General features: G+C 35.9%; 1 protein-coding gene across 1 annotated transcript in view; it reads right to left on the minus strand.

The window, feature by feature from the left end:
* Positions 1–18281, minus strand: part of ipo11 (importin 11) — a 174434-nt gene that overhangs the window by 9093 nt on the left and 147060 nt on the right. The window contains exons 29-30 of the mRNA XM_016516984.1: positions 12957–13052; positions 11392–11476 (exon numbers count right to left, since the gene is read on the minus strand). Of these exons, the coding sequence (XP_016372470.1) occupies positions 11392–11476; positions 12957–13052 (181 nt within the window). The remainder of the gene's footprint in view (positions 1–11391; positions 11477–12956; positions 13053–18281) is intronic.

Consider the following 18281-nt stretch of genomic DNA (forward strand, 5'->3'; position numbering starts at 1 on the left):
TCTAGCCAACTGCGTAAACACCCACCATTAAAATAAATAAATAATAAAAACAGAAAGCGGGACGGGAGAGAGACAGAGTGAGATTATGGCGTCTACTGGGTCAGATCGATAGTTAGGCAAATTAAAACTAAAGAAAAACGTATGCAACTTAAGCTTCGAAATGACAGACAACGAACAAAAAAGGTAATTTGCAAGAGCTGCGTCGCGCATATCAACAATTAGTTTGAACGTCTCCCGCTGCGCTGATAATGTACCAAGTACTTATGAGTAGCGTTATAACAGACTTTTAAGAAGGGATGGATATTTGCACATTTTCCACTTGCTCTTAAAATCCCAAATACTTCAAATTAATAAATCAGCCTATGTAACATATGTAGTACTTTAATAATTGACTTAAGAAATACAGTTCTTTATTTATAAAAAATAAACAAATATTTTCTGTGAAATTCAGTAATTAAGTTAATTCTGTAAAAGTAGTTATACCATTATAATCTTGCCTGCTGAAGAAAAAAACAATAGAACCCCTCCCAAAACACAATAAAAAATTTAATGGATTTCAGGGTTATAATGGGAATTGTATTTTGGTTTTAATGTAAACTATAATGGTGTCTATTTGATGGATTCTATTGGTGGGATGTAATCTGGCAGATGGCAACCAATGCCCAAAACAAAAAGGGCAAAAATTTTGTAATGGTTTAATGGAAACTATAAGAATTTCTGTGATGGTTTCTATTGTTTTTTTCAGCAGGGTAATGATACCCATACTGTGCTGCACATTATTGACAATATTGAGCTGAAGCTTGACTTAGCAAATTTAAAATCGCAAATCAAATCGCAATATCTGTCAAAAAAATCGCAATTTGATATTTTCCCCCAAATCGCACAGCCCTACTAGATATGGCAGTTAGACACAGAAAGCACTAGGACCTTGAACAATTGAAGGGTTTTGTTGAAAAACAAGGATGGCTTAAGGAAGACGGCACTCCGAAAAGGAACTTTGAAGTATTATTCTGAGCAAAGCCAGTGCTATAAAGCAAGAGAGGCCTCTGGAAGAAATCCTGCCTGAGATGCTGTGAACTTTTAATGGATTTTTACCAAATGAATAAAGTAAAAAACTTTGAAGACCAGATGAGTAAATGCCAATAAAGTCAACTGTACTCAAAAGTAAAGGCAGTCATCTATATTTAAGCTCAACTGGACCCTTGAATATTAATAATGTCATGATTTTTTTCAGTTCCTCTTTTGAGGTAAAAAAAGAAAAGAAAAATAATGAGCCATATTCATGAAACACTTTACTAATTTCTGTTTAAATCATTCATAAATCCATTATTTTGTAAACTGTCCCACTGATTTGAATGTAATAATTTCTGCAAGAATGGTTTTACATATGATATCCAAAGGAATTTATTCTGCTTGTTTCATAAATAAAGCCCAAAGCGAGATTTGAGGCAGAGTTAATTTTCATACTTTATGAACAATTATTTTAAAAAGTCACAGTTTGCAGAAGTCTTGCCTCTTCTCATTAATGTTTGTAACACGTATGATTAATAATAATAGTAGTTGTAGCAATAGTAGTAAGAGTTTGAGTTATTAGGAAGACATTTTTGGTTTGGTATTCATGACGGGACACTGATGTGACTGCAGAAGATATACAAAAAAACATACTTATAAAAATACTTCTAACCTAAAAGAGGTTTGTCAGTCTCAAGTAAACAACAAAAACAAAATCCATTTATGTACATTTGGAAAATAAAAGCCATTAGAGAAAATTGGATTATGGGCTCTCTCTCATATGGCCCATAAAGTGTCTATTCCACAAAAGAAAAGATGTCTGAGACTATCACTGCAGTTCCATTTGACACAATCTCAAAAATCACAGTCTCTAATGCTCTACATATAAATCAATGTTCATTTAAATGGTCCTGAGACCTCATGCATAAAAATCTTTGCGGCAGATTTTTTGCATACGCTAGTTTCCCGATTTAGAACCCTCTATTCACACTTTACGAACACTTGTTCAGTTTATGAAGTTAGCAGAAGATTGTGCGTACACATGTATAAACTTTAACCCTCATTCTGTCTCCTGCCCAAAGTAACTAAAATGGAGATTACACCAACTTTTTTATTATACATAACTTCATCTGCATGTCATTTCCATGTGCGATTTCTGCAATTTAGAAGACAATTCCAAGAGCTTGACCTTCAGAAGTCAAAATTATCATGAGCCAGAAATGTTTTTCATATACATTACAATTAATATTAATTGGCTTAATTAATATAAATTTAATAATGGACTAAATATGAACTAATTATTATCTTCACAAAGTCACTTTACAATTTATGAATATAATAAAAAAATAATTTAATATTCATAATATAACAAAGCTAGATTTTTTTCTTAAATACTGATGTGTACTGAAATAGTATATAAATTTTTTGATGCCCAAATGTGCATTCAAAAACCTAAACCGAATTGTATGCCCAGTGACTACAACTGCACTGTAAGGTATTAAATAGTGCTGGGCGGTATACCGGTTCATACCGAATACCGGTGTTTATTTTTGTTATGATATGAATTTTTAAAATACCGCAATACCGGTCGGTGTATGTTGCTTAAACAACGTTCGGAACGCGACACTGTTTGAAAGGGTTCCCTTTTCACTGTTGCACTGTGGTGAGGGCTGTGCAGTGAGCGGCTGAGAAGCAGCGCATTCAGTTAGCCGCACTGCAGCCGACTCGTCAATAAATGAGTACAAAACAGCGTTTCCTAGCACTTGTCGCTTACTGATTGTTTGGAATTATAAATATGAGCGTAGTTCGTCTGTTAATATCACATGCACTTTTTTGTTTGTTGTTTTTTTTTTTGTTTGTTTCTCAGATGCAGGCAGTGCGCTGCATGAGACAAAAAGTAATATAGCCAAAACAACCGCATATCCGCTCTTTAGTGTAGATGCATGTTGATTTTGTCAGACGATGCCGCGATTATAAATGAGTGACTCCTGGTTAACATGTATTAAAAGGGGTCGTGTTTAGTCACTATAGTGTGTTATTTTTTGACAATATTCACTCATCATGACAGTAAAATAGGGCATTCTAAGTCAATATACTGCAGTATTTCCTCTCTCAATCAGTACAAAATATGGTTAACACCCGGTCATGCATGAAAAAAAAAAAATACCATCATGAACCGTGAAACCGGTATAATTTTGAAAAATACCGTGATATAAATTTTTGGTCATACCGCCCAGCACTAGTATTAAAAGTCAATCCATAAATCCATTTTCCAATAGGAAAGGTCAACCCAACTATTTATGTAGATCAACATTTTCAGGGATGATGGGGCAGCTGTAATTTACTTCCCGAGTTGCCAATAAATCCTACCTCACCTTACAAAGTTGTCTGAAAGCCAGGTTAAGCCCACATTTGCTTACTTTGCACTTCCTCTGGCTCTTAAAATAGACTCTAAATGATATTAATTGTGTGCTTTGCATCCACTTTGCTGGGCTGGTAATGAGGGTGTGGGTGAGGGAGTGGATCAAAGAGATGGAGCCATGCTTCATGAATTTCTAATTAGAGTTTTAAGCATCATCAAGTCACTCAAAGAGGCCGTGGACTAAATGAGAGAACGGCGCTTTCCCATACAAATCGCGCATCAGTCATTCAGAATCAACCATCATCCTCTTCTGTGAGGGACATTGTCTTCTTCCATCTTCTTGACAAGCAATGGGTATTCTTTAATCTGTTGGGTCACACAGAAGTGAAAGGAGTCGTGGGTGGCCCTACTTGGGCCAGTGACTTTAATATCTCTGGCTGACAGATGTGCCACAGCACCGGCTCATTTAATAATGAGGGGAATTCTCAAAGTGAGGGGCTGCTGTAGCCTTTGGAGAGGAAGCTGCTTGTCACAATGTTGTATCCTAGTAATCACAGCATGTTTAATGTGGGGTCAATGACAAACGGTGAATTGCAGACATTTTTTTCCAATGGTAAATCACATGTCATGAGGCTGTTATATATTTCATCCATTAAGTTAAACTAATAACAGAACTGGAGCTGGATTCACAAAATAGAATAGAACAAAATTATTCTTAACTTCATTCTTAAGTTAGAAAATAAAAAAAAATAGCAGTTAAGAATATTTTGAATTCCCAAAAAACATTCTTAAGAGGCCATTCACACAGAATGCATTTTTGTGGTTAAAAACGCGAGACTTAGGGCAGTGGCCATAAAAAAAAAAAAACGAGGTCAGAGACAAGATTTATTAAAAAAGAACAACTTTTTACTTGAGTGCCATGCTTTTTTTAGAATGCGGTGTAAAACACATCCATCTAGTGCATGTCTACATAGAAAAAAAAAAATGTAAAAGCAGCACGATGGATGTAAAAATGCATTATATGCGAACGGCCCCAAAGAATGTTGTTTTTGTCTTTATTCTTAAGACAATCATTGTACTAACTTCCAACTTGACTTAAATACACAAAGGTAAGATGTTTATTCAAATATTAAGCATTGTAACACTATACATATTAGTGTATGAATATGAGGCGACACCAGTTATTGATAATGTAAACAATGATTGCTCATGATTATACTTGATGTGAAGTTGTTCAAGAATTTAACATTCTTACAAACTATTTTCTAACTAACTTCTTAAGATGTTTGTGAATCCAGCCCCTGGTGTTATCAGAAACTGGTAAAATCACTACTGGGACACTACAGTTCTGGTTCACTAAAATAAGACAGCAAATAGTCTTGGTGGTTTAACTCTGAGAGATGCATGACAGGAAGACTTTGCAATTTTACCCTTTGTGCAATAAAACTGTATCCCTGTATTGATCAGCTTTGATCCCACTTGTAATCAAATTGTCTGTGTAAGCATAAGTCTGGCAATATTGTACATAAAACAATTCAATATAACAAAAGAGAAGTGCATCTCTCTTCACATAACGAAAATGGATATCACTTCTGGGAAGAGATCCACTGAAACCGTGTCAAAATTAATTCAGCATATCATAAAATATAATCTGGATACACAGCCACAAGCCACAGCCAAAGCTAATCAGGCCTTTTCAAAGGTCTAGATGAAATTAAAATTCAAGATTTAACACCCTTATTTGAAAATTCTCAAGACAAAATATACCCATGAAGCAGGAGATTACAAAAGGTCAAAATTAGCATTTCTCTGCTACTACAGAAACAAGACATTACAAACTGAAAACAATTACTTAACCTGAAAGAAAAACGTGGATACAATTGTTTATCAATTACAGTAGGTAAGTGATCGTAAGGTAAGCAGTGCGAATGGTAAAGTCTTTTGATTTTCACATGATTTTCACATGCTAAAATGATGCACTGTTTGCTAGATTAAGGTGACAACTTATTAAAAATAGAAATATATAAATCATAGAATAATACATTAATAAACATAAAAGACTGTCACATAAATAAAAAAATTTACTTAAAACTGAATGAATGAATTTTTGTCACATGACAAAAAATGCCCACTGTTTAAAGAGGGCAACACAACTCTTCCCATTCTCCCCATAAGCCATTTAGCAGATGCATTTTCAGCTAATGCATATTTGCTAATTGCAGGAAAACTTCCCTCGGAGTAATCTGAGATTAAGAGTCAGTCGTGACTCTGGCGGAAACACTCTGCTGAGAGCTGCTCACTGGATACCAGAGACTCAGTCTGTCACCAAATAATTAAAAACACCCCGTAAATAACTCGACAAATGCGAGAAAACATACGAAAGAGACCTATCTTGCATGATACTTCCAACAGATGAAGCAAAAATGTGTCCGACACCGCTTATCAACTTGTCTCAAAGCACCACTGACACAATCCTCTCCAGTCACTTGTGGAAAGAGAGGCGTTGCTCGATCCTAAGAGGCAGCTCTAGAGGACAGAGAGCTGTTATGCTAGCGGCGCTAACGCGTGGCCACGTAAAACAGAAGAGAGGAGAGAACCCTTGAGAGGGTTCTCAGTGTGGTCCTATCAATAAACTGAAGGTTAAGCTGTCTGAGACGTGCTGAGAGCTCTTCATTTAGGTGTGGAAAAGGCCAGAGACCTTTAAAACTGTTGCATGTAACCACAGAATATTCTGGAAAGTAAAAACAAACACTGTAAATGGTGACAACCAAGCTCGTCTAAATAAAATTTAATTCACAATGAATGTTGATTGGAAACAAACTCATTTCCCTGATGTATTTAAATGACTAGGACTACAATCTAAGCTTTTTAATGTAATATTCCACAGAAGAAGAAAAAAAGCATATGGTTTGGAATGACATGAGGGTGTGTAAACAAATGACAAAAGTTTCATACAAGAGAACTCTGATACCCAACACAAAAGTCACTAGGTCCATCAAAAGACAAAATATCCCAAGGACAAAATGTCCACTTCAGTCTTACTAAACGTTATTCTCCACTGAAGAAATGTCTGAGCTTCAAAAGCAGTATGAATATATTTTTCTCCCACATGCCATATTCCTCCCTCTTGCTGCCCAGTCAAAATGACCATATTACTATTATGCTGTGATAACAATTGCATAATAATCTAATTAGACTAAGACAGAGAGCTGGCTTGAAAGACTTTATAGGCAGACTAGAGAAAGCTGTCATTATTTCAGAATTAGAGTATTTTATGTGATTGCCAAAAATAAAAAAATAAAAAAATCTTGAGCTATTTGAATACATTATTGAAGACTGTCTAGTGCAGACTGTAAAATTTTGGTTTCTAATTTGGGTTTGATTCTCTCAATAATAGCATGCAAATACATCCAGCTAATATACTAACATTAATGATCTGGGAAATTAAACCACCCCATAAAATATTTGAATGCACGACATTATATCATGATATCAAGTGATAGCAATTCCACCAAACCAAAGATAAAAGAAAACCCCTTCACAGGTTAATTCCTTTCAATAATATGCCAGTGCCACTGGCTAAGTTACACTAGAAAAGACTATGATTTGTTTTGGAGTCAGTAAGATTATAATTTTTTAATTAATACTTTTATTTAGCAAGGACGCATTTAATTGATAAAAAGTGACTGCAATGCTTTTTAACAGTACTGTAGGCTAGATCTAAACAAGGCCATACAATATTGAAATGCAGATGATATCAAGTGCCAATCATTTCAAAACAATCACATTATTTCCAAACCAAACAAAAACAAGGAAAACCCCCCACCAGAAGGTAATGAGAAGTGAAAAATTAAAAGTGTGTGAAATGAGGAGCTTTTTGCTCAGAGCAGCATTAAATAAAAAGACTTTTAACAAGCTAACTGAATCTGGCACACCCTGGGATTCACGGGCAATAAATCAGAGAGGAATGTGCTTATTAAATAGATGGATCCGTTTTGCAAAATCGCATCCCGGAAAGCAACCGGTTTTGATTCAGTATTTTTGTTTGGATTGACCTTCAAACCCGAAGCACACAAACAAATAATGAGAGAAGCCAGGCACTGACAAGAGAAAAAGGAGGCAGGAATGAGCCTCAGTATAGAGTTTGACTATGACAGAGACACTAATGCAAGAGGCAGCATCAACGATAACAGATTAGGCATGTTTAACCTATCCTGTTCACGTCATCAAGAACGGACTAATCCACTTCAAATAAATAGCCTTGGGACACTATATGATGTCTTGGAAGATACTTGTCAGTATGAATGAATGTAAGCAAAACCATCTTCTTAATTACACTGTTTATATTTACTTTCACTGAGTCCGGATAAAATACAAAAACTATGGCGCTTTATTGTAAATTGCAAAGTATGTCGGAGAAAAACGAGAGCAAACTGCCTATAAAACAACAATGTGAAACCATTTCAGTTCTATTTCTTTTTATAATGGCAATGAGAAACACTGCACATCAGTTGCAACACAATGACAGGTTGACCAGTTTTGGAAACAAGGTTAAACAAGGTTAACGTCACCCCTATTCCAGAACTGTCCTGCTGTCTTAAGTCGCTGGCACCAATTTCGTACGGGAACAACTGCACAAATTTCACCCTGTCCGTAACATCGTGACAGTTTGGTGGTTAATGGCTCCGATGATTTGAAATAAACCTTTCAAATCTACACCTGCATCTCCCATGCTGGGAGAAGTGATAAAAAAGGAAATTTTTCCTTTTAATCCATTTTGTGCATCATTAACCATGAGGAACTTACACCTTCCCTGTGTCAGGGCAGATTTGTAGCGTAATACATCTCTTTGACTTTATCTACTGACTGTTTGGCACCCCACCGCCTGTTATGTGTGGACTGATCGCACGCTGTGTCCATTTCCTCCATTGCTTTCCTCTTTCAATGCAACTTGCACTCCGATGCTCTGTCAAAACTGCTCTGAACACAGTACTGCTTTCTGCAGGAAATGTAACGTAATTCAATACACCGCTGCTTTTGTGCACTGCCGTGTGGAAGTGTTCCAGGTATGTGTCTATTCAGTAAAGGCAAAACAAAACAAAACACAAGCTTATTTGAGTCCAATGATCTGTGGTTACCTCGTGTTAACTAGATAATAACCTGACAATCTCATTCCTCCTACTTGAAGCATTTCAGTCTTTCAGGAGACGTAGGTGTGAGGTTTAGTTATTAGGGATGAATAATTTGGTTATTTTGTCTACTTGAGCACTTGACAGACAAATCAACACAGTATTTCGGAGGTGCTGGTGTCTATCTGCAATTGTTTAATTGTTGGTCAATGGATGTCTTTGTTTTTCTATGTAAACATAAGCTAGACAGACGTGTCTGATCGCTACAACTGTGTCTTGCATCACTGGACCCGGCACTCAGGTGCCTTTCATGCAGTGTGTAATGAAGCTGTATGTGAAAATTGTAAAGCTGAAAGTGCACGATAAATAAAGTTAGTCTCCCAAATGAAAGAATCGACTCTGAACAGCCTAAACGAGTTGTCAGTACGACTTTGAATCCCATTTTTGTGATAGCTACACGTCACGGGGTAACACATTTGCATAATGCCCACCTGTGTTCTATGTTGGCCGGCCGCGAATGACTTGACCTGCCCTCAAACACTTCATTTTACTGACGACTGCTTCTCTAATCTCGGAGAGATTCACAAGCACTTGCTCTTGAAAGATGGCTCAGTACCCACTTTATTTGGACCAGCTGACTCCACTGAACCACAACCTGTAAGTATGATAAATAATAGATGTTTATATTTTCTATTGTGCGTTCAAAATATGGAACTATGGCGATGGGCGTTTCGTTTCTGACAAGCGCTGTACGCGGTAGACCAATCACAACAGACTGGGCCATCTGACCAATCAGAGCAGGGTAGGCTCACGGAAAGGAGGGGATTAGAGAGACTGAATCTTAGAACTGCTTCGAACGAATTTTGTTTGAGAATCGTTGGAAATGAGGTGATATTATTGAGGAAAACATCTCAACATTTTGAGAAAATGAAAGCATTGTTTGACCTTGCATGCATGTAAACCTATTGTAAGGAGACTTAATGGCATAATAGGGGCACTTTGAAGAATTTAAGTTATAATAAAATGTTCAAAAAAAGTTTAAAACAAAAATTGAAAATAAGTGTAAAAATAATGTCAAAATTTTAAAGAAAGTTTGTTTGTTTGTTTGTTCACTCCAAAAAGAAAACTGTCATCCTCATAATGTTGGTAACCTAACAGTTGATGGTGATTTCAATAGTATTTTTTCCCCCCTCCATACTATGTCAATGGCTACCGTCAATTGTTGGTTATCAATATTCTTCAAAATATCTTCTTTTGTGCTCAACAGAGGATAGAAACTCATACAGGTTTAGAACAACTTAAGCTGAGTAAATGCGAAAACATGTTCTATGTGAATTACTTTCTTTTTGTGTTAATGTGTCTAAAACACAGTCTAAAAAGCATCTGTGTTGTGAACGCTTTGGCTCTGGTCTACATGTCACCGGCTATAGTACTGATGCAAACTGTAGTTTGCAAAGGCAAGGTATCATCAAAAACAGCACTGTATTCAATTAAAAAAAATAAAATTAAACTTTTGCAGAATGTTTTAAAGAAAAAGTCAATTGTGTTTTGATTAGTCACTGATGTCATTTTCCAAGTACTCTGGTATTGAGCTTTATCCCATGTCACTAACAAAAAAACATTGTCATATAAGACCACTGAGAAAAGGTTGTGACTTACAAACACAAAAATGTACTTCATTTCAAACCAGCTACCAGCTGAATGTATCAAATCCCACCAGGACCTTTTCATCATACAGACAATTAAGAGAAATGACTCACTTAAAACCGCTCGAACATGCTTTTGAACTACTGCACTTCACAGTTCATTTGCTCATTTTCAGTCGTTGTTTGAAAGCTATTGTTGTTGGCAGATTTTCTATCAGAAGTGCCACTCAGATGAAGCATGCTCATGTGGGTGTCACACAAAAATAACATTAGCAAAAGACAGACTGAGATTTCATGACAATCCTCTCCAAAACACTACAATGGCATTTTATTCTCTCACTATTGTTTTTATCTAAACACTTCTGGTGAGACGGTTTCCATAAAAAAAGAAGAGAAACACAAAAACAACAACAAACCACACAGTTTGCCACCCACGAGTCAGTACTTTTCCAACACCGTTCATCTAAAATCTATTCATAAACAAACGGTAACACTTTATAATAAAGTTCCATTTGTTAACATTAGTTAACTATATTATTAAACATGAACTAACAATTACAAATACTCCTAAAGAATTTATTAATCTTAGTTAATGTTAATTTCAGCATTTTCTAATACATCATTCAAATCAAAAGTTGTCTTAATATTTAAAGGACCTGAGCTGACATGAACAATGAACAGTGAACTAATATTAACAAATACTGTAACAACTGTATTGCTCGTTAATTAATGCTAGTTGATATATTAACTTATTAACATTAGCTTATGGGACCTTAGTGTCACCAAATAAATTGTATGTACAAATTGTGAGGAAATGCAGTAATTCTCTGTATCTCTTTAAAGAAACCGCAAACATACAGTCAAGATTATATTGTTAAAATAGCAGTTACTGATATTGGCCTCAAATTAATCTAACTGGTGCACCTATATTAATGCATACATAGTATTTACTGTGCCAGAACCACAGCGACACACGAACAATTTGAACCTTTAACCCCCTACATGTTAGGTAGGATGATCGTCAATCTTGATCATGAGAAATTGATTTCTTTAGATGAAACACTTTTTGACCTGTTAGTTTGTGAACTGAAGTAGCAATGCAGTCAATTCAATTTGTCCAATCAGTTGTAATGTACTATACCAGCATCCATTATATCTCATCAATAACAGCCATTTTGGTGGCATGTGTCATCAATAGGAGCGTGTAACACCTGTGACCTTTGAGCCGGGGTAAAACACTCACCAGTTTCCTCCTCTTGTCCTGTTCTGTTGGGGGTTCCTCGTCATCTGTCAGCTTTGGCTCTTCAAAGTGGCTCATCAGCATGCAGCTAGAGGACAGGCAGCCAGAGAGAGTGTGTAAGGTCGTGAAGCATGTGTGCGTGTAAAAAGAGCGAGTGCAAAGTAGAGAAATTACATTCATGTTACACTTCATTTCTAAAATGTGCCACTTTTCTCCAGCAGCTGTGTAATCTCTCACTCCATTTATGAATACTCTTTTGACACCCCACTAAAGTATGTATGAGGCAGGTTGTGCATCCATCCTGCCAGGAAATGATAAAATGCCTTAGGAGGTGAACTTAAGGGTATAGCACCATATCCTGAAGTCATGAAATATTGGCTGCCCCGCAGTATCATTCACATTTCATGACCAGCTTACATACAACACAAACCTATACATAAAAACAAATATACTGTATACTGATGTGGCATACTAGATTTATATTAATTCTATATGATTAATTATTATTATTATTATTTAATTGATAAGATACAAAATTACAGAATAACATTATACATTAAAATTATATATTATATAAACTATAATATATAAACAATATATATATATATATATATATAAATATATATTATAGTTATTATGTGTGTGTGTATAGACATGTATACACATGCAATATTACATATATATATATACAGTGGGTACGGAAAGTATTCAGACCCCCTTAAATTTTTCACTCTGTTATATTGCAGCCATTTGCTAAGGTTTACCTTCCAACAAGACAATGACCCTAAGCACACAGCTAAAATAACGAAGGAGTGGCTTCACAACAACTCTGTTACTGTTCTTGAATGGCCCAGCCAGAGCCCTGACTTAAACCCAGTTGAGCATCTCTGGAGAGACCTAAAAATGGCTGTCCACCAACGTTTACCATCCAACCTGACAGAACTGGAGAGGATCTGCACGGAGGAATGGCAGAGGATCCCCAAAGCCAGGTGTGAAGAACTTGTTGCATCTTTCCCAAAAAGATTCATGGCTGTATTAGATCAAAAGGGTGCTTCTACTAAATACTGAGTAAAGGGTCTGAATACTTAGGACCATTTGATATTTCAGTTTTTCTTTTTTAATTAATCTGCAAAAATGTCAACAATTCTGTGTTTTTCTGTCAATATGGGGTGCTGTGTGTACATTAATGAGGAAAAAAAATTAACTTAAATGATTTTAGCAAATGGCTGCAATATAACAAAGAGTGAAAAATTTAAGGGGGTCTGAATACTTTCCGTACCCACTGTATATATACATATACATACACACATACATACATATATATACACTATATACCTTTACATTGATGTGTTTAAATAATTTTCATGGTTTGATACTATATAATGTGTAACAAGAAGGCAGAAAACATTGACACAGATCACAATCACGTCTCCTAATGCTGAGCATTTGTTTCATGAAACACCTTGTCATGACAGTGTGTGCCCTTGTCCACCATTTTCCAGGTCATTAGGCAGACAAAATGCCTCTATGTAGGAGAAGTGTCATCAAAAAGAGAGAATCAAACTTACTCCTTGAAGGTAGCCGTCTCAGGGTCTTCGGTCATAACATCGTGCAGCGCCTCCACGCAGATGTTAATGATCCCACAGAACTTGTCCTGGATCACGCTGAAAAATGATTGCAGGGGAAAACGTTATTCAGAGAATGAACACATCGTTCCATCATTCACACTCTGAGAGCACGGTGACAGAAAGATGTTTTAGGGTGTCTTCAGAAGCCTGTGAGTAGGGATGTCATAGTGGTAATTTTAGTAGTCGAAAGCAAAGCGAGTGGAATTTCACAATACTCAGTATCTGTTTTGAAAAGAAATATGCTGTTCAAAGCATTACTTTAGTTAAAAAGTAAACAAAATAAAAGCAATAGTCTTCAAGTATTTCTCAATTAAACTTTATTACCACACCAAAATAGCTATTTCAACAAAGAAATGTCTTTGCATGTGGGCAAATACACACGAGTGTTCAAAAGCAGTCACCTGTCAGTCTGACAGCGCGTGGGTACAGAGTCGCTACTCAACTAGCTAAACTTTAGAAAGACTGCTATTGTTACTTCTTTTTTTTTTTAAGTTTTCACAGTGAGTTGGTAGCAAAGCACTTGTACTTTTGACATTCGTACCTGTGGGTATTAAGATTTTCAGTCTGGAAAAAAAGTCTTCAGTTTTTCAGTCTTTTTATCCTGGAAATGGCTTGCACTCACAAATACTTTCTGCAAGGGAACAATCATAAGCTTAAGAGAAATACTCAGTCTGACTGACTGTTAAAATCTGAACTACACTCAAGGGACCTGAACATTAGACTGCACATATTATCTGAAGCAGTTACTGCCAATAAATGTGAAGATATTCATTAGATTAAACCCTTAATGCAGCTGCTCTTTATGCTTTCTGTGACAGCAACAGTTATCCTTTATGAAGGACAATCTCCCCATTTCACAGCCTTGAAGCCATATGTCTGACATATAAAAGGAATAGCCGAGCCAAAAACGAAACTTCTGTCATAATTTACAACCTTCATCATGTCATTCCAAAAACATACCGTATGACTTTCTTCTGTGGAACACAAAGGGAGAAGTTTAGACGAATGTCTGAGCTGCTCTAATCTATATAGTGAAAGTGAATGGTGACCAACAGCTGTCAAGCTCCAGTAAGAACAAAAAAAAGGTATCAATACCAGTGCTGTTTTTAGTATTATTTATATACAATTATAGTTTATCAATATTTTGCATTTTCTTTTATTTGTACTTTTTTTGGTATTCATTTTATTTTCACTTTAACTGTGTTTTTTTTATTAGTTTTTTTATACATAGTTTTAATATAACTACTTAGGTTTTTTATTTTTGTTCAAGTTTTAAATTTAGTTCAGTTTTTATTTATTTACAGTTGGTAATTTTAGTCCTTCAATTAAAACCAAACAAAATTAAAAAGTGTTGCCAGCTAACTGAAATAAGTTTGTTTATTATTTATACTGTATTTTAGCTTAATTTTAATTTAATTAAAATTTTAATTAATGATAATAACCCTGATTCATACGACTTGTGTCTTCTGAAGCCATACGGCAGGTTTGTGTGAGAAACAGTCTGAAATTTAAATCATTATTCACTGGAAATATTGCTTAACGGCTGTGGTCACAATTAATTTTAATTGGATGTAAAAGAGCAGCTTGGACATTCAGCTATAAATATCTCCTTTTGTGTTCCACGGAAGAAATACAAGACGCAATACGATACGCATGTGAGTAAATAATGACATAATTGTCATTTCTGGGTGAATTATCCCTTTAACGATGAAAACATTCTATGGTCTTGAACTTCCCAACACAATTTTCTCCTATAATGTGTGGCATAGGGCTGTCAAAAAAAAAGTTAGAATTTTGAATATTCGTCGAATTAAAAAAAAAAAAATCCATCAACGTTTTTGCATTCAAATTTTAGGTCTGCGTCAGCCGTCAGGCAGCCTCATCAGTGGCACATGAGATGCGATGAGATGTATGTGTCATTGATTGCATTTGAATGCTTTTGTTAGCCTATCCAGTTGAACCCACTGGATGCGGCGCTGCTACGTTGTTCAATTAATATATTGCGGAAAACGAGAGCATCAATGTGGAGATGATGTTGTTTAAGTCAAAACTGAAACCAAGCCGTTCACACAGAATGCATATTTATCACATTTTCTAGAGGGACATCTATCAGCGTTGCACTCGCGTCTCGCACCAGAGAGCGGCATGTCTAGAAAGCCATGTAAAAATAATGCAAGTTCAACTTTGAAAAAACATACCTCGAGACTTTATGGCGGGTTTTCTTCCCCACCCCACTGCATCTCATGTTTTTAAATGAATTCGAATTTTGATAATATTTAAGTAGAAAATTCGAATTTAGTTTTTTTGACAGCCCTAGTGTGGCAGGGCCAAATTTCTTGTGTTCGGCCCTTTCCATCATGGTCTTCAATATAAACCCCCAATGTCTGATACAAATTGGTTCATTCGTCACTCAGAGCTGAAACACACAAGATCCCAGACTGTCCACTTAGAACCCTGTAACGATTCTTTCTCCGCCTCGGATCTGTTCACATGCAGTATTCGGTGAAAAGCCAGATAAGGAACGTCAGTCCTAAATCTCAAAAACATTGCTCGGTGAAATGAACTAATCGATACCGTTTCTGAAGCAGCAATCACATCTCTGCTTTGGAGGAATAGAGGAAGATGATGAGGTACTGTTAGCTGCTAAGGGAGAGGGGCACAGCTGATATGACTTAATAACAAGAAATTGGTCAGGAATGAAAGACGTGTGGTCTGAAATTACGATTGTGATATGACATGTGCCTCCCCTATCATCCATCGGCACCCTGGTATTGGGGAACTGAGTGCTTCCTTAATCCAAAACGAGGTGCTCATTTCATTTTATCTGCATTCACATTCGCCTGTAATACATACAAGTAAAATTCTCAGTATTGCATACAACTCAACGTTCAACACTGATGACTGAAAAAAGTTTTGAATAACTCAAAATGTGTCATGCTAAGCATATATTAGAATTTATGAAAAGCCAATTACCGTTTTGCCTGAAGACATCCTGTAAGCCCGTTACAAGCAAACTTGGCTAACACCAAAGCTAGCTAAATATCTACTCAGCTGTATATTTAATAAAGTTTACAGCTTTAATATTGCTTTTTTTGTAGTATAATACAGGGTAGGGGGCAATCTTATCTCAACCCACCAATATTAGAGCTACAAGAGCTGCACTAGTGACCTATCAAAGATGCATCATATTAAAGATTTCTTATCACACTGCTTGGACCTGAAAAAGAGGCCTGTATGACACCCAAACCAGCACTTTTGGACAATTAAACTTGCAGAACCTCCTTAAAAAAAAGAAAAAAAAAGGGATTTTACAGGACAACATATTAGAAGATTTGCACTCATGTAAGACTACTGTAAAATCAAATCATATTTTTATCTTTCTCTGTCTTATAATGTTAGTTAAGTTTTCATGCACCAAAAAAAAAATATATATAATTCATTCTTTCATGATGTTTGACCATCAGAACTTTTGACCTTTAGAATTAACAATAGGTTTTTTTTAGCTACAGTGTCTTAGTCAACACCCTTTGCAATGTGAAATCAGTAACAGTATCACTGAGAATACGTTTTCTTTGCGCACAAAAATTATTCTCGTAGCTTCATAAAATTAAGGTTGAACCGCTGATGTCACATTGACTATTTTATCGATGTCCTTACTACCTTTCTGTGTCTTGAACGTGGTAGTTCTCTTGCTGTCTTATGCAGGGTCAGAAACCTCTTGGATTTCATCAATAATATCTTAATTTGTGTTCCAAAGATGAACAAAGGTCTTACGGGTTTTTAGAATTTTCATTTTTTGGGTGAACTATCCTTTTAAAGAGCAGAATCTCATAGCAACGCTACTTGATATTAACGTTAAATTAAACTCAGTCTACATCGTGCAATCCACTTGGCATTCTTTTGAATATGTATTCCAATTGTAATCAAGCAAGCAGCTTGCTCTAAACTGTCTAAATGTTCTGCCAAACTCCAACATCATTATTCCAAAGGCAGCTGGTTGAAAACACTCTGAACAGTTGTGTTTGTGCATGTGTAAAAACGAATGCCCAATCTGCATATCCCTCTTCCATTTTTGGCCTGGCTGTATGTGCGGAGATCATTACATCATTATTATCATCATCTGTTTATTCTGCGCTCTCCAAATGACTGAAGCAGAGACAAATCTGTATCGTTTCATTGCTGTCACCACTGCGGTTATACTTCATTAGGGGGTGAAACTATTTGTGACGTACTGCGCCTCAGAGAAGAAACATTCAGTGCCTTGGGCATTGCTCTGAGCCCACAGGTGTTTATTCAGAGGGAGCCAGAACACAGCAAATAGAATAGTAATGGCAGGATCAGCAAATGCCAATCAAAGCACCCTGAATTGCTGTGAAAATTAATATGCTGGGCCTCATTTCATGCAAGCCTCTCTGCGCCACTAAATATCCTTTCAAAGTCTGCTTTCATAATTTTCTCTGCGTCGTTCAAGTCACACGAGTCCAAAGAGAGACGAAAAAGCATCTGAATAAGGATGATTGTTGACTGGCAGAGCACAATTCCTCTCTGAAATAAGTCTGTATATTGCAATATTGTAATACCAGTGTCATTAAAATGGCAATTTAAGCCACACCAGACAGAAAAAAAATCCTGTTTGGATCAGGGTCAGAAATTAAAGTGAAATTAAGGGCAAACATCACCCAGTGTCAAAAAACTACAAATACTTTCTATAAATAATATTTGATATAAAGCTTTATTTTCAGCAACCATTACTCCAGGCTTCAGTGTCACATGATCAGAAGTCATCATCTCAGAAAATATTTCTGTGGAAACCATGTTTATATATATATATATATATATTTATTTTTTTCCCCCAGGATTCTTTGATTTTCATAAACATCTTTAAACATCTTTTTGATTTATCATAAACATCTTTACTTTTGATTATGACCAACTTAATGCATCCTTGCTGAATAGAAGTGTTAATTTATTATTATTTTTTCTTCTAAAAAACAAAACTGACTCCAAATGTTTGAATGGAAGAGTATTTCTATTAGAAAATTCTACTCTAGGTCTTTTTGGTTGTTTTTGCTTAGGCATCAGTGTTCAGTTTTAAGATGCTTATTACTCTTCAGCTACAAACTGATTCAGGGTATATACAGGAATCATGGAGTTAAATTTAATACCTTTTCTTACCTGTGATTACGGAGTGCTTGATTTGATGCAAACTTGACAGAGTGTCAGTACTGCACCTGATCGTGTCTGAATGATCATGGAAGGTAAAAT

Source organism: Sinocyclocheilus rhinocerous, unplaced genomic scaffold (assembly GCF_001515625.1).
Source record: "Sinocyclocheilus rhinocerous isolate Xijiao unplaced genomic scaffold, SAMN03320098_v1.1 scaffold988, whole genome shotgun sequence".
NCBI classification, from domain to species: Eukaryota; Metazoa; Chordata; class Actinopteri; order Cypriniformes; family Cyprinidae; genus Sinocyclocheilus; species Sinocyclocheilus rhinocerous.